Source organism: Neolamprologus multifasciatus, chromosome 12 (genome assembly GCF_963576455.1).
Source record: "Neolamprologus multifasciatus chromosome 12, fNeoMul1.2, whole genome shotgun sequence".
Taxonomy (NCBI): domain Eukaryota; kingdom Metazoa; phylum Chordata; class Actinopteri; order Cichliformes; family Cichlidae; genus Neolamprologus; species Neolamprologus multifasciatus.
Window position 1 is genome coordinate 29,564,535 of NC_140450.1, and position 23,444 is coordinate 29,587,978.

The 23,444-nt window shown below is 39.2% G+C and overlaps 1 protein-coding gene across 2 annotated transcripts; it reads right to left on the reverse strand.

The window, feature by feature from the left end:
- Nucleotides 1–1,399: 1,399 nt before the first annotated feature.
- Nucleotides 1,400–22,393, reverse strand: LOC146507235 (golgin subfamily A member 7-like). 2 transcript variants are annotated; one of them, XM_085180755.1, is made up of 6 exons: nt 22,280–22,393; nt 20,377–20,502; nt 15,534–15,686; nt 11,784–11,885; nt 9,321–9,373; nt 1,400–3,630 (listed from the first exon to the last, which is right to left on the reverse strand). In XM_085180755.1, exons 1-5 carry the CDS (start codon nt 22,286–22,288, stop codon nt 9,332–9,334), a joined length of 432 nt encoding a protein of 143 aa, XP_085036881.1. In that variant the 5' UTR covers nt 22,289–22,393; the 3' UTR covers nt 1,400–3,630; nt 9,321–9,331. The 2 variants fall into 2 exon arrangements, with proteins under 2 accessions (XP_085036881.1, XP_085036879.1); XM_085180753.1 differs by having other exon boundaries at nt 1,400–3,633.
- Nucleotides 22,394–23,444: the final 1,051 nt, after the last annotated feature.

Below are 23,444 nucleotides of genomic sequence, written 5' to 3' on the forward strand. Positions count from 1 at the left end.
GGAAAAAAAATTGTAAATGTAAAATAATAAAATAAATATTCTTCTGTAGCAATAACAAAGTATAACATAAATTATTCTGTAGCAGTTACACAAGAATATCCAGTAATGTCCCTGCCTACAATTAAACACATTCACTTACCGAAAATCATCTGCTGTGGCAAATGGGTGCAAACCTTTGACCACAAACTTAGTCACTGCTCGTTGACATTCGTCTATCCTGGCCTGAAAGGAGACGCTAACGGTAGACTGCAGTGAGAACTGCCAGCATCTGAGCCAGACTCTGTCTGTCTCTCTCATCATGGTCATCTAAATGCACAGTAATGGCAGGTTTTGTAATAAGGCAGATCGCGCTAACATAATATGCACTGTTAGTTGATTATTTACCTGCCGCATTAACGGGAGAGGACGTGCAAACGTTACCGCTGCTGCTGGGTTGAAATTCACGAGTCCGGAGCGGAATTAAAAATACGACATTAATTTAAGGTCATCGCGTGTTTTGTGAAATATCTACTTTGCAAGTATTGCAAGTTGCCCTGTTGTCATCCATTCTCGTAAAGCAAAACCAAACTTTTGAGTGTTTGAGCCGCTTAGGCGCCGTGTTTCCTGCCAGGTAAATGACGCTCCGCAACGTGGTGACGTCATTCGGGGCGACTGGAATCGATAAGGGAATCGTTTGCAAAAATGGCAAACAATTCCAAGGAATTGAAACACTGGGAACCGGTTCTCAACAAGAACCGGTTTTCGATACCCATCCCTAGTGATGTGAGGCTTGGATGTAGCCGTTCAGCTATGGAAACACTGGCCATATTTTCTTTTTTATTATTAATGAGCTGAGCCTTAGTCTTCTTTTGGCCAACAGTAACTTCCACCTTGGAACTCTTCCATGGATGGAATTTCTGCTCACTCTCTTTCTACTTCATTAAAAAAAAAAAAACACTGACCGTCATTGAGGTAATTCTTTACATCTTGTTCTGGGTTCTTTTGTGACCTCTTGGATGAGTTGTGTCTCTGGAGTAATTATGGTATGCTGTCCACTGTTCCAATTTTTGTTCACTTGTGAACGATTAATCACCATGGTTCACTGGAGTCCTTTGAGATGGCTTCATAACCCTTTCCAGGCTGAGATATTGAAAGACTTTGTTTCTGAATTTCTTTAGATCGTAGCAAGATGTGTTGCTTTTTGAGATGGTTTTGTCAGACGGGTCCAATTTAAGTGTGTTCTTGATGCCACAGGTCTGGGTGGGCTAGTGAAATTGAGCTCAACTTTCCAATAAATGGTTTGACTCACTTCTGGAGACACCTTCATGTGGTCAGTAGAGAAAGGGCCATTTTTGGCACTTGTCCTGGATTCATTTTTCAGCCCTTTGTTGCTTCTTTTTAAAAAAAAAAAAAAAAAAAAAAACTATTAGGTGACCTAAATACTCCTCTTATAAATTCAAATCAAATAAGCTAAAGCACTTCCCAAATAACGAGAGGTGCTTTAGCTCAGTGCGTTGAGCAGGCTACATGCTATATGGGTAAGAGAAAACAAAAATACCCAAATAACCACAGAAGAAAGCATGGTGTAAAATATTTACAGGATTTATTTGTAAGCGTACAATTTTAAGATTAATTTAGCATCTTGATTTCAACTGAGAAAAGTTAAATCAGCTGAGTTTTAATTATGTATATGATAAATAAATGACATCACTAACTAAAAAAAATTAAAGAAACATTTATTTACAAAAATTAAAAATCTTTGTTACTGATGGCATTCAAAGGTCATTACTTGTACATACACTTTTTTACAAGATGCTTCTGTCAGACTACATTCACAAGAGAAACACAACCAGCTGTACATGCTGTTCAACCTTTGGTAAGGTTTGTTAACAGAAACAGCACTGAGGTTCTCCTCAGAGTAAGAATCGTAGTGTTAGATTTCAGTGTGTTAGCAGAAAGTGAACAAAACAAGTCACACGGTCTTCACGATGAGGCCCGGTCACACCAGAAACTGGTACAGCGACATTAAGGTCTCTGAAGAACTTTACAGATTAGCAGGACTGAGATGTAGTTACTGTCTAATGGAGATTCTCACAGAAAACATTCAAAGTCAACTAACAAGAGCACTTATAATATTTCAGTCAAAGGCAAGCTCACAAGATATGATTAAAGTATACACTTATTGAATGCGAGTCAAAAAATAAAAAGTAGTCACCAAACATTATGTATAGTCTTCAAAGAAAACGAACCATGACTCGAGGAGGTGCATTTACAGTATGACATGCTTAAATACCGAGCAGGCACAAGCTTTGTTTCACACACAAAAGAATCTCTTAAATCAACCATGAGACATACAGTAAAATTTTAATCTGGGACTGACTAGAATGTCAGGAGCTAGAAATTATAACCTGAAAACTGATGGGGAAACATGCTGATTAAAATACCATGCACCCAAAAAAACGCACCAGCAAAAATAAAGAAAGCAAAAAGGGAGCTCAGGGATGCGGCACTGATAACAACTGCCTTCCTTACAGCGTGGCTGTTCCGTAGAGCCATAAAAATGAGTTACCCTGTTTGTCAGCTTTATTGTTTAAAAAGGACCTTCTAAAAAGGACAGGCATATATAAAAGGTCAGAGTGCCCACAAATATCATTAAAAATATTTATTGTCCAAAATATAATGGCTTAAAGAATGTTAATAAATTCTGAATCTCTCCAAGATATAAATCCTTTTAGTCCAGCTAAACGTATGTACTCCTAAAAACGTTCTTTCCATACAACTAAACTGCATTCTACTGTGGTTCAAGGGAAACAAAGACTCATGTTCACATATATGTGGGTACTAGTCTTGCTTTCCATCTTAGGTGACCAGATGGGCCAAAACTGGTTAAAGATGGAAAACAGTGGCCACTGTGCTGTCCTGCTTGAGGACCCATGAATTTTTACTGACAGGAAACTGAGCTCACTCCATGCTCTCATGGTAGCAAACAAGGTAGCTGCAGCATAAAGAATAACATCATCTTCTTTGACCCAAAATGGGACTAAAATTCAATTACAAAATAAAAATCAGATTGCATTATTTAATATTTGGCGTGATTCGTCAGGAAAGTGTTTAAAACAAGTGAGCAGCAGGCTCATCTCTCCTTTGTATTCCTTACAGTCAAGCTTATTTTTGCAGCCAGAGGAGTCGCCCCCTGCAGGCCGTTAGAGTGCAGATTTAAGGCACATCTGAATTTGCTTCATATTTCAGATCCTGAGCTACTTCTTCGGTAGACATAGTAGTTTAGCGCCTAAACAAGGACGAAAGTAAAAAAACAAAAAAACAACAACACTTCCCATGAAACCAGATTAATAATGCATTTTAGCTGAATGGGAAGGTCATTTTCTTTTAGGAGGACATGGGTGTCAGCTGAATACAAGCATATAACACTTTGATACCGGCCTCATCAATGGTGACAGAAAGGCAAGAAATAATGCTAAAACCTGTGAGGCACAACATCTCAAACCTAGTCATATGAATGGAACATGCATATGACAGTGATGACAGATTGTGGAGACGCAGTATTAAGGTTCCAGGCCTCGGTATTCCTCGGGGGAGGTGTGCTCCGCTGACGGAATGCTGTAGACCCTGCAGCTCCGCGCAGCCCAGCAGCTGCTGCAGAAACAGTGACATTAGTTAATCACATGACACACTGACTGAGCATTATGTCAATTCTTCTGAGTTATATTTAAAAAATAGATACAGTGTATGGGTGTGGTGTAGCTCCAGGACAGATTCGCTGCTGCTGGTGTGAGCAGCGAAGAACTTAGCCTCATGTCATTTGGGAACATGAGTGGATGGATATTAACGTAAAAACTGAAAGTAAAAGGTTGAAGTCAAGTTAGTCTGGCTCTTTTTCACTTCTGTAGTCACAGAAGGTCTTCCAGGCTGCTTTCATAAGGTTAAAAAGCATCACATTGTTGCTGTGGTGAATATGTATGTCATATATAAAAGTATATGGTGTCAGACACAGGTGCGGTTCTGTTAGTGACGTATAAAGCAGGTATAAACATAATGTAGCGTGCTGCTGTTCAGGAAATGTTCTCAGGATGATTCACATGAGCTGCAGAAACTCAGGAAGTGACACGCGAGTCAAAACAATATTTTCCTTCAGCTTGTAAATAAATTTCTTGGCAGGAAACAAAAAAAGCCTCCAATTTCAGACAATGAGGAGATCTAATGATGGATACCATTCTTGTTCTCACCTTGGCCAAAATGTGTCCCGCTGTTTTAATCTGTAATTTTTCCAGTGTTACAATAAATCAAAGGAATATGTGTAACAAACGGGGAGGCATCATTTATGAGTTTCAGCCATCTTCTAACTTTATCACCTGTGCCTGTCAATAAAAAGGCTCATAAGTCTGGCGTACATTACTTGCCTAGCATGAAGTGTCAGAGTTAGCAGCTCAAGTTATGGAAACCTAGGTAGCTATAAAGCCAGACATTATTCAGATGCTGGTAGAGTTGTATCCTTTGCTAGTTTTGTTCAGTTCATCTGTTTTAACATAATACAAAAGACGATCCCTTGTGTCATTTCTTATAAGTATGCCTATAGAGTTGATGAGTCCCGCTGTAGTCCTGGATAAACAGACAACACCTGTTTGTTTTCAGTGGCTCATTTATATCACAAATAATGATTTTTTTACGATACTACCTCGGATTCAGGTGATAATTCTTAGTTATCACAAATGCAACAGATCACATGACTTTTATTTAAGTTTAGTTTCGTTTTTTTAAACGATGGATGTTCAGACTGATGACCTGTGCAGGGTGTATCCTGCCTCTCGCTCAATGGTAGCTGGGATAGGTTCCAGCCTCCCCGCAACCTTACATTGAATCAGCAGAAGAGGATGGATGGATAGATGGACGGATATTCACATAGTAAAGGGGAGGAAGTTTCATGCAGTAGATGAAGATAAATACTGTGAAAATTCACTGGCCAATATGAGTAAATGACACTGATATAAGCCTGGAGGACACAGTAGAAGGAAACTGCAGAATGAAGAGGCTTAAAACCTCTGAGAACACACAGAGAAAATCCATCCGCTAGTCTGTTTGCTGCCTGTGGATTCCGTCTTTGACACTGGCAAAGCTCCAATGCACTTTTCTATCAGCAGCTACTTATAAAAACCCTGGGTTTACATTCCTTAACAGGACATGTATATGTATGGAGGCACTCACTGGAATTTCAGATGAGAAGATTAATCCCTGTATGCATCACTGCTGTATTAGTGCAATAGTTTATCCATCCAGAGGGGTCTATGGTATCTCAAATACTGCCAAGTGCAACATTTTCCTGGTAAAACATTTACTTTGTATGTCATCCTCATCCTCATGGTAATGTCTATGCATCAGTGCAGGACTGGGTCCAGTCCAAACTCTATACAAAGTACTTTTCAGTATGATTTGTACCCAACATATCTCTCAATGAGCTTCTCTGTCTTATTCATCTCTCCACGCATGAGGGAAAAAAAAGAAAGGATTTACTGTAAGAAAGAAAGAAACAATTTATGGGATGAGCTCTTAGGGCGTCTGCCAGTGGGGACGACCGGCAGATATCCAAAAGCCATCTGTGGTTGATGATCATAGTGCATTGTCTCAAAGGGTCTTAGCATTAAGAATATAAGGTGAGCTGTTGGGTAGAAAAATCAGTGCAGTGGAATGATTGCTGCTGAGAGTGCTCTTAATGAAACTAATTTTACAACCGGATAAATGAGGAGAAAATTTCATTTGCTGGAACAGATTTCCTTGACAAATATCTTGCAAATCACTGACACGCCCTCATATTTTAAGCAGTGGATTATTAGTAGCTTCCTCTAACACTTGGTTCTCATTAGGTTTCATTTCCAGTGTAATAAAATCAAAGGACAAGCTTAAAGATGTAATGCAGGACATTCTGTGTCGTGTATGAGTAATCTGAGCTTGGTTTTTAAACACTGCACCATTTGATTGTTGCCAACAAACAAGAAAACCTGCTGATGATGTCTATCCATGTCTATTTGAGCTGGCCATTTCCAGGTGTAAACTCAAAAAATCTACAACAGAAGCAGCAAAGTGCTCATTCTGTTGACTGTCTCTACCCAACATTACTAAAACAAAGTGAATGAGTAGTTGTCATACTAAGCCATAAATTTACAGTCAGTGTGGAGTGCCGCTGACTGAAAAACAACAGCAATGCTTTAAAGTGCAGCTAAACATAACAGTGATTTACTCCCAGTGAAGTAAAGGACCAGGAACGGTTTCCATACCTACTTATGAGGTACACACAAAAAATAAATAAATCAATTACATGAAAATAAATTAAAGGCAAGCTAGAAAAACCTTTTAGGAACTCTAGTTATTGATTTTAATTAAATAAATGCCCAAGTCTGTCTTTAACATCGGCTAGCTTTCATTATATTCTTATAGTAACACGATCCATTAAAGAGGTCCTGTTTCTCAAAATACACAGAATCGGTGGATTTTAACTACTGCCTACTTTGCCATGCGGCAAAAATTCAATTTTATTTATATAGCAAAAACTATGAGCAAAAACTTGGCAACAGTGGGAAGGAAAAACTGCCTTTTAACAGGAAGAAACCTCCAGCAGAAGCAGATGGGGGTGGACAGTTAATTTCTTAAAACATATAATCCTTAAATCAAGCCCCACTTCCGATCTTGTCATGTCATCTTGTTCCATACAGTGACACAATGTTTGGTGTCTGCATTTAATTGTTTGCTAAGTTTCTTATTTTATTACATTTAAGTATTGGACTGATTTATTGAGCTCTTCACTTTTCTATATTTTACTGAGCTCCCCTACCAGTTTAAAGTTTTAGAAAACCCCAATTTTTCCACTTTTTTATTGAAAATTATGCAGTTTAATATCTTGTTGGACTCTGAAATGAAAGCATAGTACAAATAAGCAGTTGGAGTTAAAAAAAGAAATCATTGAATCCATCATGGAATAGGGGTGGCTGTAGCTCAGGTGGTAGAGCAGGTCATCTACTGATCGGAAGGTTGGTGGTTCGATTCCTGGCTTCACCTAGTCTGCATGCCAAATATCCTTGGGCAAGACACTAACCCCAAATTGCTCTCCGATGCATCCATCGGAGTATGAATGTGTGTGAATGTTAGCTATAAAGCACTTAGAAAAATGTGCTGGTGTGAATGGGTGAATGCACAAGTTGTATAAAGCGCTTTGAGTGCTCAGATGAGTAGAAAAGCGTTATATAAGAACCAGTCCATTTACCATTTGTAGAACAAAATATATTTCAAATCTTTTAAAGTCCAAATCCTCAAAGTAGCAGATTTAGCAGCTGGACACACCCGTGGCATTCTTTCTACAATGGTGGTGTTTCATGGCCAAGGCAGGCCTCTTTATCTTATTCTGACGTCTTAGCAATGGTTTTCTTGCTGCAACTCGTCCTGTCAAACCTGCAGCTTGAAGTCTTCTCTTCACATTTGAAACTGAGACTTGCTTAATATGTCATAGGATGACTATTAAGCTGTGTTCGAAGCTGTTGTTCTGTGAGCCGCCTATCACGCAAGCTGTTAATTCTCAGAAACTTGTCCACTGATTCAATTGTGGCTTTGGGTCTGCCAGACTTCTTCCAATTTCTCTTGCAATTTCTCTGTAGGACAGACCTACATTTTAGAGTGTTATGATGGTTTGTCTCTCTTCCATTGTTAATTGCAGACAGACAGAGGGCATTGTAAGTAATCCAGAAAAGTTGGAATACCTGTGGGAATTAGTAGCACCACCATTCAAGGCTTGAACAACCTCCACTGCTGCAGAACAGCTTTAAATTGCTAACCCATTTTGTGTTCCCTGAAAAAGGCCTTTTTGTATAACTCTGAAATGTACATTACTGAAAAAAAAAAAACATCTGGCAGGTCACCACTTACCTTACTGTACTGTTTCAAGCTATTCATTTGAATTGAACAACTTGAATTGCAATAAATAACTGGAAAAATTGAGGTGTTCTAAAACTTTTGACCGGTAGTGATATATATTTTTTTAACCTTTCGGAGCTATTTTTTGTGGTGTTTATCCGCATGAAGGAACTTATCTGGTTTATTACTATTTTATCAACTCTTTTTGTGCTTTCATAATCATAACAAAGATATATTAACTTCACTACAGGTACATAATATTCACCAAAGAAAATCATTCATATTTAAAGTCAGACGACTGAGTCAGAGGATTTGTGCACACATTTTTTACCAATATTTAACACATAGCTTTAAAAAAATTACAAACAGCTGTAGATATTTATTGAAAATAGTATGTTTGAAAAAAAATCTGATAATTTCTACTCAATTAGGATATAAAGTATGTAACATGCAGCTAATTCTAAGGTTTTGTGTATCAGAGAATAATAAAAACAGACAAAGTTTGTGAAGAGATCAGACCATCGGATCACTTCAGGACATTTAAGTCCTCCCTCTGAAACAGCATACTTTTACCTATGTAAGCCCCTATGTTTACTCTGCCTCTTCAAATTACAAATGTTTACTGAACTGGTTGAAAAAAAATTGAACGGGTTTATTTGGCATAGATGACAACATCAAGAATAGCAGCAAAGGTCATTTTTGACTTGGAGTCAATAAATAAAGTGGTTTATGACAAGAATATAGCACTCCATATTAGTCTGTTTTGTTTTAGGGTTTTTTTCCATCATATTACAGCTGTAAGTTTTGCTTTCTAATTCGTTTTCAAGCTTATTTTCAGCAGATCAAAAGTCTGCTCTCAAACTGAAGCCTTTAACAGCCCTCGCCCACTTTCCCCAGACACAAATGTGGTAGGAACCCATTGGCCAGAAAAGTAAACAAGGAAATTGGCCATTTTAAGTAGAATGTGATAATTGTTTGATTACACTGAGTTAAGGAAATGTAACAGCAAGGAGACTGCTTTGGTGCTGAAAGGGCACGTTTTCTCTTTTCTGGTTCAGTGGCGGGGTTTGGCTCATGCATGTGCTCTGGACAGTGAGCACATAAATCCCTCAGTGAATATATGACAAAACCTGAAGTCATAAAATAAGCAGAATTCTCCATTAGAAGCTTTATGAAACTGCTCTCATGGCGCTGATATTACTCACATTACACTTTGATGTGGGATTTTTCTCTACAGCACAAGCCTTCTGCATGAGAACTGTAGCACATATGGGGAGAGAAGTCCCTTTTATTACTGCTCTTTGACTCCAACCCTTTGGGTTTCATGCTGGGAAATGTATCAGCATGCTGTAAAACCAGAGCGTCATTAAATCTGTAACAGGACCAAAGTCCTCTTTATGTGTGAAATTTCTAATTATGAGACTCACCATGTTAGCTTTTATCTAGTCAGGCTTCTGTCTTCAAAGATGGTGACTTCAACCTTAATGGGACTCTGTCAAGGAAATGCAGCTGAAGCAAGTGTGGATACATCGAATTAAAATTTTAATTCTCTCTCTCTCTCTCTCTCTCTCTCTCTCCAACACACACACACACACACACACACACACACACACACACACACACACACACACACATTAAATTAAAACGGTTTATCAATGCTCTTGTTTTTTCGTCTTTCCATGTTTTTGTGTCAACTAAAGGTACAAGTTTGACTGTAGCTACCTCTATCAACCTGGCAAGTTCATCAGTGAGATTTTCCATCTCAACTTCTTACCGAGCATTTATTGGACTGTTTAATAATGTCAGGGTCAAAGGCTATGGAATGAAAAACATTACATATGCCAGCCAGCAGGAAAAGAGGAGCGGCACAGAGATGTTTCAAGGACACAGACATTTCTTTTCTTCTTTTTTTTTTTTTTTAATTAAGTTGTCTTTTCTTATCTTTAGGAAAATCTCATGAATCTTTCATGTTTTTGTCTTATGCAGAAACAGAAAATATCAAAGGGTTTACTAACCATTTCGTTTAATTATCCACTCTAACTCCAGTTTAATAAAGACTGTTAAATCTTTCATAACAAATGTAGCCAAAGCCCTTGGACACAGTTTCTTTCCTGTGTTGTTTTTCCTTATTGAATGAAAGCCAATTTTAAATGAGTGCTCAAAACCAAAGCATTTAAGTAAGTAATAATTACAAACTCACCCTAAAAACTTTCAGTAGACAGAGTAGTATTTTTACTTTGCCAGTTTCATCTGTGTCAGATTAGAGGTAGCACTGAAAATGTCCGTACAACATGGCCTTGCTAAAGGAGTCTAACACCCTGCTAGTTGAGATTTAAACAAAAATGTATTTGTAGGCATCTTCTGAGATTATTTGCTTTATTCTGTTAATGGGCACTTCTCATTAACGTAGTACCGACCACTGACTGGCGTCACTGATTTTAACAACCGATCCTCTGAGCCTGAAGTGTTAATGTGTGACCTCAGTGGATCGTGCTTAGTAAGGCACATCACTGTAATGCTTCCTCAGATTGGGATGTGGGAAGTTTGGAGACTCTTGTATGTGAATGTAGCGCTGTCCTGCTGAGGAAAGCTGTCATTAAAGAGTTTGCGTGGTCTGGAACAATGCTAATGTGGGTGGTACTTGTCAAAGCAACACCCACATAAATGCTGTGACCCAAGGGTTCAAAAGCGCAACACTGCATATCAGAACAAATGTTATTTATTTACTTCGACTGTTTAAATGTTGTGGCTGAAGCGTATACGTGAAGGGTGGAACAGATAAACTGTTGGAACATCAGAATTCAAGACAATTGATAAATTGACGTCATGGCTAATTACAGCCATCCCAGTAGCACATAGTAGCCTGACATCAATCCCCATCGGACGGCACTTTAACTTCATGTTATTTTAACACCAGCAGTTCTCATAGTGTTGTGTTCCTGTGTTATAAAAAAAGTAGGGGGTCTGGATAGCAGTAGCTTTTGATTTTTCAAGGGTGCAGTTGTGGTGGCAGCAAACCACTGTCAACAGTCACAGCAACTCTCAACCCCTTGCTACTAGAGGAAAACGGTACATTTTCAGAGTCCAGATGGTAAAATGAAGCAGACGTACTAGACAGTTACAAATACGATCAGGTTTCAACGGCTCAAATGTTAAAGGTGAGGCATTCCTGTCAATCTCCCAGTGTTCACGTGCCAAAGTCAGCACAGCTCTGACCAGTGCTGGCGAAAAAAATCCAGATCACTGTCAAAACTATAAAATCATAAGCAGGAGTGGGAACAAAGCTCAGCTGGTAACAATTTCGGTCATATTTTGTTATCCCTAATCTCCTATTGCTGCCCAGTTGCAATTAATTGGGATGTTGAGTCACCCCACACATGCATACGCTAAGACAGGCAGGATGTTGGTGCACAGATGCTATAGATTACATACTAACTTTTATCTGGTGTTTTTACAGGTTATCCCTACACAGTGCTGGATTTCCTGTAAGTTGCCTGTGACTGCTGCTTTCCATTTTCATCCAGCAGTTAGTGGGGGTGGAAGGCCTGTAAATCACTACATCTATTAGGTCATTGTGAAAGCTCCTTGTTCTGCTTAAGATGTGGTCCGATTACATTCACATTTCATGATCTCAGTGTATGTTTAACGAGTTAAAGTTCGCCAAACTATTCACTGCAATTCCCCTTTCCCGTACATCCTCATTCTTGCACAAGACTACTTTTCTTGTAAAAACATAGTGCCATTTAGCCTTAACTGTGTTTTGATTTTGTTTGTTAGCAATCCGAGTATAAGGTTCCTCTTTTTCATCTACTGTGTGCTCTAATTAGAAAGAAAAGAACTGAAAAATGCTCGATTTGTTCTGTTTGTATTGACACAAAATTATAGGATACAACCCGCAGGCCTCTCTCGATGGGGTCAGTGAGCAGTAGGCCTCGCGGTGCATAGATCTTGTCATTCTGTTCCTGAATGTACTTTGCAATTTTCTTCAAAACCTAAAAAAAAAAAAAGAGAAAAGAGAAAGCACTTTAATACTCAAAGCAACTACAGACTGAAAATCGGTAGCCAAATAAGAGATCCTGTCAAGGTCTGCATGTAATACCAAGCGTACTGGATGCTAAGTAAGTAGAATGTTAGTATGCAGCTACTTGCATTAAACATAAGTGCCATGAGGCAACTATTCTTGTGACTACAAGTGCTAGAATAAACTGAGAGGAACACTTGAAGGCCAAGGTAAAGCCTCAAAGTTTGGCTTTAGTCTTACTGCATTCAGGCCTGAACTGGACTGAATATCCAACCTTACTTTTGGACCAAAACATGTCTATGAGCACCTAATACAGTACACAGTTGTTGATGTCTGTAAGTCTGAACTGAATAACACAATATGTGCTCTCCTCTTTATTCACTCTTAAATTTCAAATAGTGATAGAAACCTTTAAACAAACTCCATTTTATGTGCATCAAACAAATGCAAGAAAATGCAATGTTCAGTGTCTAGCATTCAGTGTAGTGGTCACTCTTGTTTTACAGCAGTACACATTGGCTTAGCACCTGAACTAGCCATTCTATTTTAGTTTGATGAGTTTAAAGAAAAACTCTCTGGGCAGCTCTACTGCTTTCTTTCATGCTGGGCTGAGAGCTGATGCTACACTGAGTCAGTACTCCATCATCAGGTAAAATTTACACAAGGTTGTGGTTAGGCCTCAGTCACAGGTGCCTGAGACAAGCTGGCGACTACCTGGCAACCACCATTCACGAGGGGAAAATGACTATTCATCAGCTGGTTGAAAGTGGTCGCAGGATGTTTCTCACAGTTGCTGTGAAACTGACTAAGCCTTAGTCATGCAGGTCCAAAGATTGTAACCCCACAGTGATCACCTGTTGCCAGGGAAAAAAGTGACTTGTTGGCAAGTAGTTGCAGAAAGCTGATTGATGTCAATAGCTTGAAATTGGTAGCAAATGAGTATATACTTGGCTGCACTGAAAACCTTTTCACAAATCTATCTTGTGGTCTCTAGTAGATTAGTGTGGTTACCTGCAGTTTTCACTGAAGGCAACATCTTGTCTGCAAACACTTGTCAACTGTGTGATGCAACCCAGAAACGAAGTTAGCTTTTACTATGAAGGCAAGCACAACCTTTTGAAAGGTATTGGCGTAAAGCACATAAGGAAAATAGTTTCCACTTCTGGTTTGCATAACCCTTTTCCCAAGTTTCATTACTACTCGGTTGTTAGCTAAAGAGTGAGTTGAGAAAAGCTGTAATCATCCACACAAACTATGGAGTGTTGTGTGTTGCTTTCCTGCTGTAGATCCCGTTGCCAGAATCAAACTAGCAGTCTGTCTGACAAAGCACACAACCAGAGAATCTGACAAGCCAACCCACCACATTCTTGAGCGGATAACACACTATCTTCACTTTGGTAACAACCAGTACATTTAAATTCCCTGATTTTATGAGTGCTCATGAAACCCAAATCAAGGCAAATATTTCCCAGTTCATTCCTGTCCAGTAAAACAAATTCACAAGATTCCGCTGCGACATTTATCCTTATATAAACTGCAAATAAGGGATTTTAGATACATGAGGAACTTATATACAGTCATAAACCTGTTACTAGTTTAATGGTCAGCAGCCAAGGTTAAAACTTCCCACAGTAGCAATACAACTTCCTAAACCCACCATGAATTTCAATTATACACTATGCTATTTATGCATGTTTCACAAAAAAATCTTTGATAGCTGGCTTTCATTTTTACATGATCAATAAAAACTTTGAAGAAACGTATCTGTTTTATAAGAGCCTGAACAAAACCTGAATACACTTTTGAATATGACAAATTCTATCTTCATATATTCCCAATGATTTTAGAGGATGAGAGGTTTTTGATTCAAATTCAGGCATACTTCATCGTTCCAGCAGCGTTGGAGTTGGAACCTCACTCTGCTGTCACAGGCGCTTGGAAGAGGAGAAGGTGTCGACAACACCGTGACAAGACAAATGACACACACAGCAGGGCTTTGCAGAAACATCTGAGTGGATAGAGGCTCATACTGGCCTATAGAGAGTACGCAGCAGTGTTTACCAGAATCACTAAAGAAAAGAACTTCTAAATAGAAACTCAGTTTCTTGACTTCTGCTTCCATAGGGGTGCTTACAAAGGAGTCCACTTTAGATCTACAGCTGCAAAGTGTTGTGAAGCCAATCATTTTTTGAGTCAGACTTTTTTTCCCTTTGTCTTTATTCATTTTTTAAAGAAGTTTTGATTATAGTAAAATACCTTTCTGTAAATACTCAACTTTACTCACCCACTTCACTGAGACCCATCACTGATCAACCCTCTGAGCAGTTTAATTCCAAATAAAAAGGCCCTGCAGTCCACTACTGCAAACCAATGAAAATGTTCCCTACACAAGTGGAAATCTTCCACAAGTTTTTACTGGAAAACAGGCAGGTCAAATTCCACATTTAAATTAGATGAAGACAACTTTTTAATGAGAAAATTCAAAAAGCTTCATGTTGATAGAATAATCCTTCCAGATTGTGAATTTTCTGTGGCTGCATCACTTTTTCCATTCCAACACATCGGAGTTGGGGAAACAGAAGAACTGCTCTCTCTAACGTGACAAGACACAGACACACACGATCCCTGCAGCTCCCTTTCCTTGTTTTATCCAACATGGAGTACTTCTAACAATTTGAATTTCTTTATATTTCTTCTACGTGCATTGCTTCTTGGCAGCTATTTAAACACCAGGCGGGGACCGAAGGCAGATACTTTAAACACTGTCGAAATTACTTTTAAATCATCCAAGCACCATTAGACCCAGCCAGCCAACATTTGAACAAATTTACACAGTACAACTTATTTTAACGACAATTTTTGTATAAGACTGTTGATTGAAAATTGATTGGAAAAAAAAGCCATATATAATATTTTAAATCAGGAATTATTAGTATCATAAAAATCCTCAGTTATGCTTTAAAGGAGGCATAGCCAAAACACCTGTACATTTTTATGCGTATCTCCAAAAGTTGATTCGTTCATCTGGACGTAGCGTTTTCAGTGGGAGAAACGTTTCGTCACTCATCCAAGTGACTTCTTCAGTCTCAGCTGACCGCAGGTTTCCCCAAACTTATAAACAGTACATTTGCATAATGACTGAAACCAGCCCACTGAAGGAACAATGGGCTGGGGAAACCTGCAGTCTGCTGAGACTGAAGTCGTCACTTGGATGAGTGACGAAACGTTTCTCCCACTGAAAACGCTACGTCCAGATGAACGGAATCAACTTTTGGAGATTTACTTACCTGGATGATTGAGGATGCATCAAGACATTTTTATGCGTAGATTAAATTTCAATGTTGAAAACTCAATACATGTGAACAGTTTTTGTATACTCCATTTCTTTTTTTTTTGCTAAATAATTTATTCCCATCACTCTTATGTTAAATGTTTTCATGTTTCACAATAAAGGATTTTCCAAATAAAAAATAAAAACACAAAGGATTTATAAAAACCCATATTTATTAAAACTCCAAAGAACATCAAGTTACAAAACATCTTCACAAGCCTTTTTGTCATGGTGCTTCAAAACTCAGTTTTGACGTATTCAGTACCATTATATTCAAAGAAATCCTACCTTCTCATAGTGCGTCTCCATACACAGGAAGACGGTGTACGCTGTGAGGCAGGCCAGACAGCCTTCAATATATGACTGGCTACCCAGTTTCTCGGCCTCAGCGTACATGTTGTTCAGCGCCCTCACCGTTTCCTCAAACTGCTGTTTGTCGATCTGAAATACGAGGAAAGACAAGAGGGTTAAAATCGAGGCCCAGAGCCAGGCGTAAATTTGATTAGTAGTGTGAGTGTGTTTAGGATATCTGAGTGGAAACACAATCTCCTTAGCACCAGATCATTTTCTTCCATTCTTTCCATTTCTAGATAAATGAGGAGCTGAATTTTCTTGGACCGGTCATATATCAAGGGAATACTGGGCTTCCTTCCTGCATTTGTAAACACCTCCTGAAATGACTCGGATACCTTGGCCGTGTGCTCCGTGAATGTTTCCACTTAATAACAGACGGGACAAACGCGGAGAAAGTAGGACACACGCAGTTCTGGACAGAGTAAGATAAAGACACCGCCGCATTTTGGTATCCTTTAGACAGCTTTTGGGATACAAGAATACTGAGAATTCATTGAATGTATGCTTACCAAAGGGAAAGCTGACAGAATGTGGTGAATTGCTGGTTTCACAGGCCTTTTTTCACTGGGGTGTTGACACTAGTCGCATGCTAGTATCCAAGAAGCTTCTGTGATACTAAGGGGAAATGACGGTGCTTCCGACCAGACTAGACTAGAAACCAGCCAAGGGCCTCCTGAACCTCTGAAAACCCTCCAAGTTTTTCTTTCCCTCTGTCTGAAGTGTCCAACAAAAGGCTCCAAGATATTAGTGGTCTTAGAGGTGTTTGTTACTCACCAACCAGAGCCAGGGGTCGGTGGTGACTATACACTGCAGTAAGTGCTGTCAGCCTGCCTGCAATGACTCTGTTGAAACCTATGCATTTCCTTGGTTATTCTGTCCATTAGTAAAGACATTACACACAAGTCCTACGTGATGAAACACACTGAGCTGTGTTCCATCTTCAGCAAAGAAAAAAAAACATCACTGACAGGAGTAAACATGAGTTACATGGTAAAAATGTACTGTAAGAACTCCATTTACAAATTATAAAGATCAGTTTCAGAGTCCTCCTTTCCAACCATCACATTTACAATTTTCTCACCAGGGAGGCTTTTCAACATCTGTCATTTGGTGGACTGGCTGTTTACAAGCTCTGGATTTTATGCTGGCTGGGCTACAGGAATAGGTTTGCATGTTTTTTTGAGGAGTGCCAAAAACATTTCTCTATGTAAGAAAAAACCCTGAGAGCCTCTGTTTCTCTTTAAATTCACCAATTCAGAGGCTGCAACTAAAACCCCACTTCTCTGAATGCCCATCTTTCCCTTACGTGTGATGTGCCCATATCACTGTTCTTGAGATGTTAGATGAGAGCACAATGGTGAATGGGGTTTAACGGGTCTAATTAAGGAAGAGAGGAAGGAAGAGTCAATTAATGAAAAACCCTTTGAATGGTTTGGCAAGCAAGCTGCCAGATGCATTTAGAAGTGCTTTCCCAGTTCTTTGGCACTACTTTTAACAAGCATTCAGACAGAAAAGAGACCTGAGAAGATGGAAATGGAAAAAAAACAAAAAAAGACTGCTTGACTGCTACACTCCGATCAAAGATTCGATGGTCTTGCTTGCTTACTTCAAAAATCTCAAATCCACAAACACAATCTCAAGGTTTGACTCTAATGACCACTGTTTAGGTAACCCAGCCTCCAGCATGTTTAAATCCAATAAACAGAGTAAGTACATCTATTCATGATCATCATCCATCATGATGGATGAAAACCTACAGTTCTGTGCTAAAGTCTTGAGCCAAGCTGTCATTTCTTCATAAGGGGAAATAGTTGCAGCGATTTATTGAAACATGTGCAAACATGCACGGAAAATCTGTAGAACTGTATACAGCTTGAAAGTCAATATTTGGCATGCCCACCTTTATTCTTCATCAGACTGAACCCTATTACACAAGCTTTAACATACTTTTTAAATTTAGTCTTCAGGACCCCGTTTGGCTTCCCTAAGGATGCTTCTTGACTGTCATTCTTCCACTGAGACCATTTCTGAGGAGGCTTCAGTGAACAATAGCTGGATTAGCTGAAGGACCAGATGCATCTCTCAGGTCCTGTGTCAGGTACCTGATGATTTTTCTTATTTTTCTTAAGGACATGACTTTCAGATACTTTTCATCTTTTTAGGGCTGACATGTCTACTCTTTTTTTTTTCAATTATCCAAATTCCTCAAGGCACCCTCAAGTTAGTTGTCTTTTTTACACCTGAATGATTCAAAGGTCAGCGTTAAGCAGTTTAACAAAAAAAGTCCCTCTAAAAATGATCAGGTACGAAGACTTGACTGAAAATGAGCTAAAACGCAGCCAGTGTCCAAAGAAAAACATTGAAATGCTTTCAGAAGTCCTGGAGAACTATTGCTCAAAACCAATTTTTAAAACAATCTAAGGAGCCAGATTTTCTTGCAAAATAAAATATAAACAAATGAACGGTGGCTCGAGGATTTTGCACACTACTCGTACATCTTCATTTGGGAGAACTCACGATATCCCAACAGAAAGACTAATGAGTTGGAATTTTGGGGGTCTTGCATGACAGTCCCTTTAGTTCTCTTAGGTTGACCGAAATGAGCACAGTTCTGCTCAGTTTTCTTTCTGCTGTTAAGCTGTACACAACAATAACTGCAAAGCAAAACTCAGTAATGTTGCCTGTGTAACCGATAGATGATTTGCAAGGAGGCAGGATGGATTGGGGAACAACATGTAGTCTGTCAGACCTCACAGAGGTAAAAGAAAAGGTTTTAAAAGAGACTGTGCCCAATTTTGGCACAGTGACACCCAACACGCTACACGCAAAACACCCACGTCTTCTGAGCTCACCATCGCCAGTTGGGGTGGCTGTAGCTCAGGTGGTAGAGCAGGTCATCTACTGATTGGAAGGTTGGTGGTTCAATTCCTGGCTTCCCCTAGTCTGCATGCCAAATATCCTTGGGCAAGATACTAACCCCAAATTGCTCTCCGATGCATCCATCGGAGTATGAATGTGTGTGAATGTTAGATATAAAAGCACTTAGAAAGATGTGCTTGTGCGAATGGGTCTGAATGGGTGAATGCACAAGTTGTGTAAAGCGCTTTGAGTGCTCAGATGAGTAGAAAAGCGCTATATAAGAACCAGTCCATTTACCATTTACCATTTGTATTGTTTCCCATTCCTCCCATTGATCTGACTGGCAAACTTTCTCACACTGGACTTTTGATGTGCCATTTGCTTTTTCTTAAAATGATATTTACTTCACCAGAAAAATGGGACTCTTGAGATTTAAAATCTGTTTTGCAAGAGTATTCTGGCATGACAGACAGCAGTTCAATCAGTAGAGGTTCCATAACAGTACAAACAGTGATAAACACATGAGTATATGCATATAAATAAAACATCAGAATAATAAACTTAAAAACTAAGGAGAAACATTTGAATATTTATTCATCACGGTCACTGGAGGTCAATTGTGCGATGGCTAGCCAGATGTGACTTCCTCGATGTTGTTTAGAAATACCTAGAATTCATTTAGTTCGACCAGATGCAGTTGATACCAAGCAGAGGAAGTTGTAAATTTAAACCCCTTTGACCTTCAGTTTACATGTAAACTTTGTGATTGCTCTGCTTTCAAATTCATCTATTCGTTTTTTCACCAAGCAGGTACACTGATCATTCAAAAGAAGAATGCTGCAAGTCCATCATCGCTCAAGCACCAGTACAAACGGTTATGGGGCCTATGCTGACTTCACAGTTGGCAAGAACGAGGCTTTAATAATGTGCACAACAGCAAAAAAATGAGGATCCCATATAGCAGAAACGTCAACCTGGGAGTCAAGTCAGCCAACTTTCTGTTTTTTGTAGTTTTAAAAGGTGCTACACAAACAAATCTTTCTTTATTACTTAAGGCAAATAGTAAATCCCAGTCTATGACAACTGCTTGCAATAAGGAAAAGTTTAGAGCTAACTTGCCCAAAACAAGGGTAACTATGGCAGAAATCAGGCACTGGAGCAATAAATTAGCCTCAAAGAATATAAGGCTTTATTAAAACAAACATCTTCAAAGAATGGCATAAATTAATGTCCAAAAAGTATTGCCACTTAATGGTTTGGTTTTATACTCCATATTTCATAAACTGGAATTACAGTAGATCATTAAAAATATATACGGGAAAATCTTTTTTATGACGGGGACTTAAGCATATACTTCCCAGAGGAAATCCATTCTTTACTTTGTCCAGCTGTTCTGTGTCTGAGTGTGTATCTGTGTGTGTGTGTGTGTGTGTGTGTGTGTGTGAGAGAGAGAAAACTGAATCCTACAGGAAAAACATGGTAGACCACCCAGTCCAGAGGGAAGTGCCAATAAACCACCAGCGAGCGATTTAAGTGATGTGAAACTGCTCTTTTCATGTGGTACGACCATTTTTAAAAGTGCAGCTCTCTGTCCTGCAAACTCTGAACTGTTGGTGCTGCCACCGGCTTTAATGTGGTGTGCAGCCTGTTCCTATTCAGTCCCTGCAGCCTACTCCTCCTTTTAGCCCACCTCCACTAGGTCGCATAAGGACAAAATCCAGCAGGCTGCTGTTGACGATCCTGCTGTTCCATGTTTTGGCTCCATGTTCACACCCAGCTGTGTTCTTTTGTTGCTAGTGACAAAATAGTGCTTCTGCACTCCCTAGTATGGATAATATGCACAGGTCGTGGAAACATAAGTCATCCGTTTAAGCAGCTGAAGTCATGTTTAGAAACACTGTGGAGTAGCTAGACTTACCCTGTTCTCCAGCTCAGAGGGGAACTTGGTCTGGAACTGGCACATGGTGCCACTGGAGTAATCTCTCTGAATGAAGACTTTGGCAGTGATGGCAGCCTGCTGCCTCATGTCCTGCAAGCTGTGAGTCTGTGGAAAGACAAGGTAACCATTGAAACATGGCCACACTACAACACACCTAATACACAGCAGCCAGGTTTAGTTTAGAAGTGCAGAAATCCATAAACTGTACAACTGATATGCAGCCTGTAAAATAATATTAATAAACAACAGTTAAGGAGCTTATTTGTACCTGTGACACATTCTGAATATTTTAGGCACAAATTTAGAGTTTTCAGTGACTTCAAAACATTTTTGATATATTTTAACATTTTTCATGTGGCGTTTTTAGCAGCCATTAAACTGTTTAAACTTTTTTGAGTTGAGCAAGCCAGCTGTTTTGTTTATTCCTTTTACAGGCAAAACTAGTCATTAACTGGATTGTTAATGGATTTCTTATGTTTGCTTTTTGTATTAATTACAGCAACAATACAAATTCAATATCTTCTATAAAATGTTTTCATTATTGCCTCTATCCAAAGCTGTGAACAATTAATCTGATTACAGAAGTAAAGTTTTACAATTGACTGTAAAACTTTTATATTCGATTGTGTGCGTATGTCTGTATGTGTGTGCGTGTGTGGGAGGGGGGGTCCATCAAGCTAATGTCTGTTGTCCTCACGACTGCTGATTTTTATTTCTTATACTGAAGTCACAACCATTATGTTAGCTATTATCCACTAATTACCGTGTGTTAACAGTAACTCTTAGTCCTCATCAACTTCTTTCTCTCTGTCGCTCTCATTAAATTAAATTTAACAGTTCTTAGCTTTTACTCGGCTCCACTCCCCCCATGACACGTGTGTTTGAGGAAGTTCGTGAACTGTGAGTCTTGGGAAAGACTCAAACTGACTAAACGAAATAAATTATGTAAACCTATCTTTATTTTTTCGCTGTATTTATCCCGGTCCCATTGTCATTTATTTGTTTTGTTTTATTTTACAAATTAGATAAGAATGCCGAGCTTGATGTTGCCATGAATGTGTGCTTGGGTCAGGGAGATCTGAACGTGCCCACATTCCTGCTCTGTTTTTCACAACAACACCATCTACGCAGCATTAAGGTACTTCAAGCAGATCTGAAAAGTAAAACCGGACTGACCACTCATCTGTGTTGCGGACAACAGCAGATGCCAAAGTGTAATCCAGCCTTTCACATAAAAGAATCGTTCCCGGTGTCTTCCTAAAAATGAAGAAATCAGCAGATACCTGATGCCAAAGTATTTGCTGTCCTGAAACTCAGAGCCGGAAGAATCTATGACAACTCTCCCAGTACTTATGGCCTCAACAGTACGTGGTTATGCGACCTTTCATTACCATAAGCTACGTATACCAAACATGTTACGAACACATGTTAAGTGTTTGCTGAAAACGTTTCCTTTCTATGTTAGGGCATGTCTTCCTTCTTTGGACTGCTCTGTGCTGGTTTACTGCTGGATTATGGCAGCACAATCGTGTCATCATCTTGACATTATCACCATTCTCTGAGCAACTGTGTATCATTTAGCACATATAAGCAAATCAAACCCAGCCAGCTTTATCTTTAGCTTATACGCACAGCTCTGCTTGGTTAAATTACGCAGTTTCTAGATATGTGCGTCGATCTACTGCTAGCTTGTTAGGAGAGGCGCTACTAGAGGTAAACACTGCCAGACAACTTAGCTTCCAGCCAGTGAGCTGGCAGGTTAACACCGGTCCACGTTCCCTTTGTTTCTTCGTTAAACACACTCCCGGGCAACTCAACAGCAATAAACTATTACCACATCGCAGACATGTAAAAATGAGGGTTTAAATCACAGTTAGCTTACCTCTGCCATGGTGAATACTGCCTTATTTCTTCTTTGGTTTCACTCGTGGACGACTAGCCTATGAGCCAGGTTTATACCGCCACCTATTGTACCGGAGTATATAGCAGGACGTTATCGAGGAGGCCACCCTGAAAGGATGTATATTCAAATAAAAGTATTTGTAGTTGTAAATAACTTGTTATGTGACAAACAAACTGTTGATTTTCCACTCTCTTATCGTATCTTGGCTATTTAATACCCTTTCAGCAAATGTATTCCTTTTATTTTAAAATATGTTGGTATTCAAAACCATCTATTCTGTAGTCTAAGGAGCTTGGAAAGAAAAGCGTCTGAAGACGTTCACCTCTCATCTGAGAAGCTTCTTCAGTTCTAAGAGCAATTGGTGGAGAGTCCCAGATTTTAAGCCCTATGGGAGTGTCCGCAACCCCCTATTAATCCTCCACCTACACGAGCCAAGGTGTGAAAATGGGTCTGGGTCCCAATCAGCCAAGGTTTTGGGTGAACACATTGTGAAACCTAGCCTTATCATGTGATTTACTGAGGTCAAGCTCCTTACACTACGATGACCTGGATGAATGAGAACCTTCACAGACACATCTATGCTGTAGATTCCATAAACTCACACTGACCTCTGTTACAGAATCCGAGCATAACACTATTTAACTGGCTTAACCTTCTCAGCCACCTAAAGAGTGATGATTATTTTTTAGTATATGATGTGCCACTCAAAAAATTCTGAACTGAAATCTATGGAAGAATTGCAACAACAAAGATAGTGGTGTTGTGTAGTTCCCATTAGGAATTAGAGCTTTAAAATACAGCCACTGAGACCTCATCATAAATGGTCTCATTGGAAAGGTGACTATCACAAATACATTCTTAAGGAGACTGGGGTATTCCAAATTACACAAGAATAGATCTGATGGATTGATGAATCCGATTGTGAAGCTTTTAGTTGAAATTATAGTCAAATATGTATGGAGAAGGTTAGGAAAGACGTGCAACAGTGAGTGTCTGCATCCATTTATAAAAGATGCAGGGGGCTCTGACATGGTTTGTGACTGCATTTCAGCCAGTGGTTTTGGGGATTTTGCCAAATTGATGAAATTATGAATGCACAACAGTAAGGTCATATTGTGACTGACAACTCAATATCATCTGGGAA

Bases quoted from the DNA above. Each gene is read 5' to 3' on its own strand.
- LOC146507235 (XM_085180755.1), bottom strand. The intron at 15,687-20,376 runs GTAAGTCTAGCT...CTCGTATTTCAG, and splicing joins CCTCTGAGCTGGAGAACAGG to ATCGACAAACAGCAGTTTGA. The intron at 11,886-15,533 runs GTAGGATTTCTT...TTTTTTTTTTAG, and splicing joins TGGAGACGCACTATGAGAAG to GTTTTGAAGAAAATTGCAAA.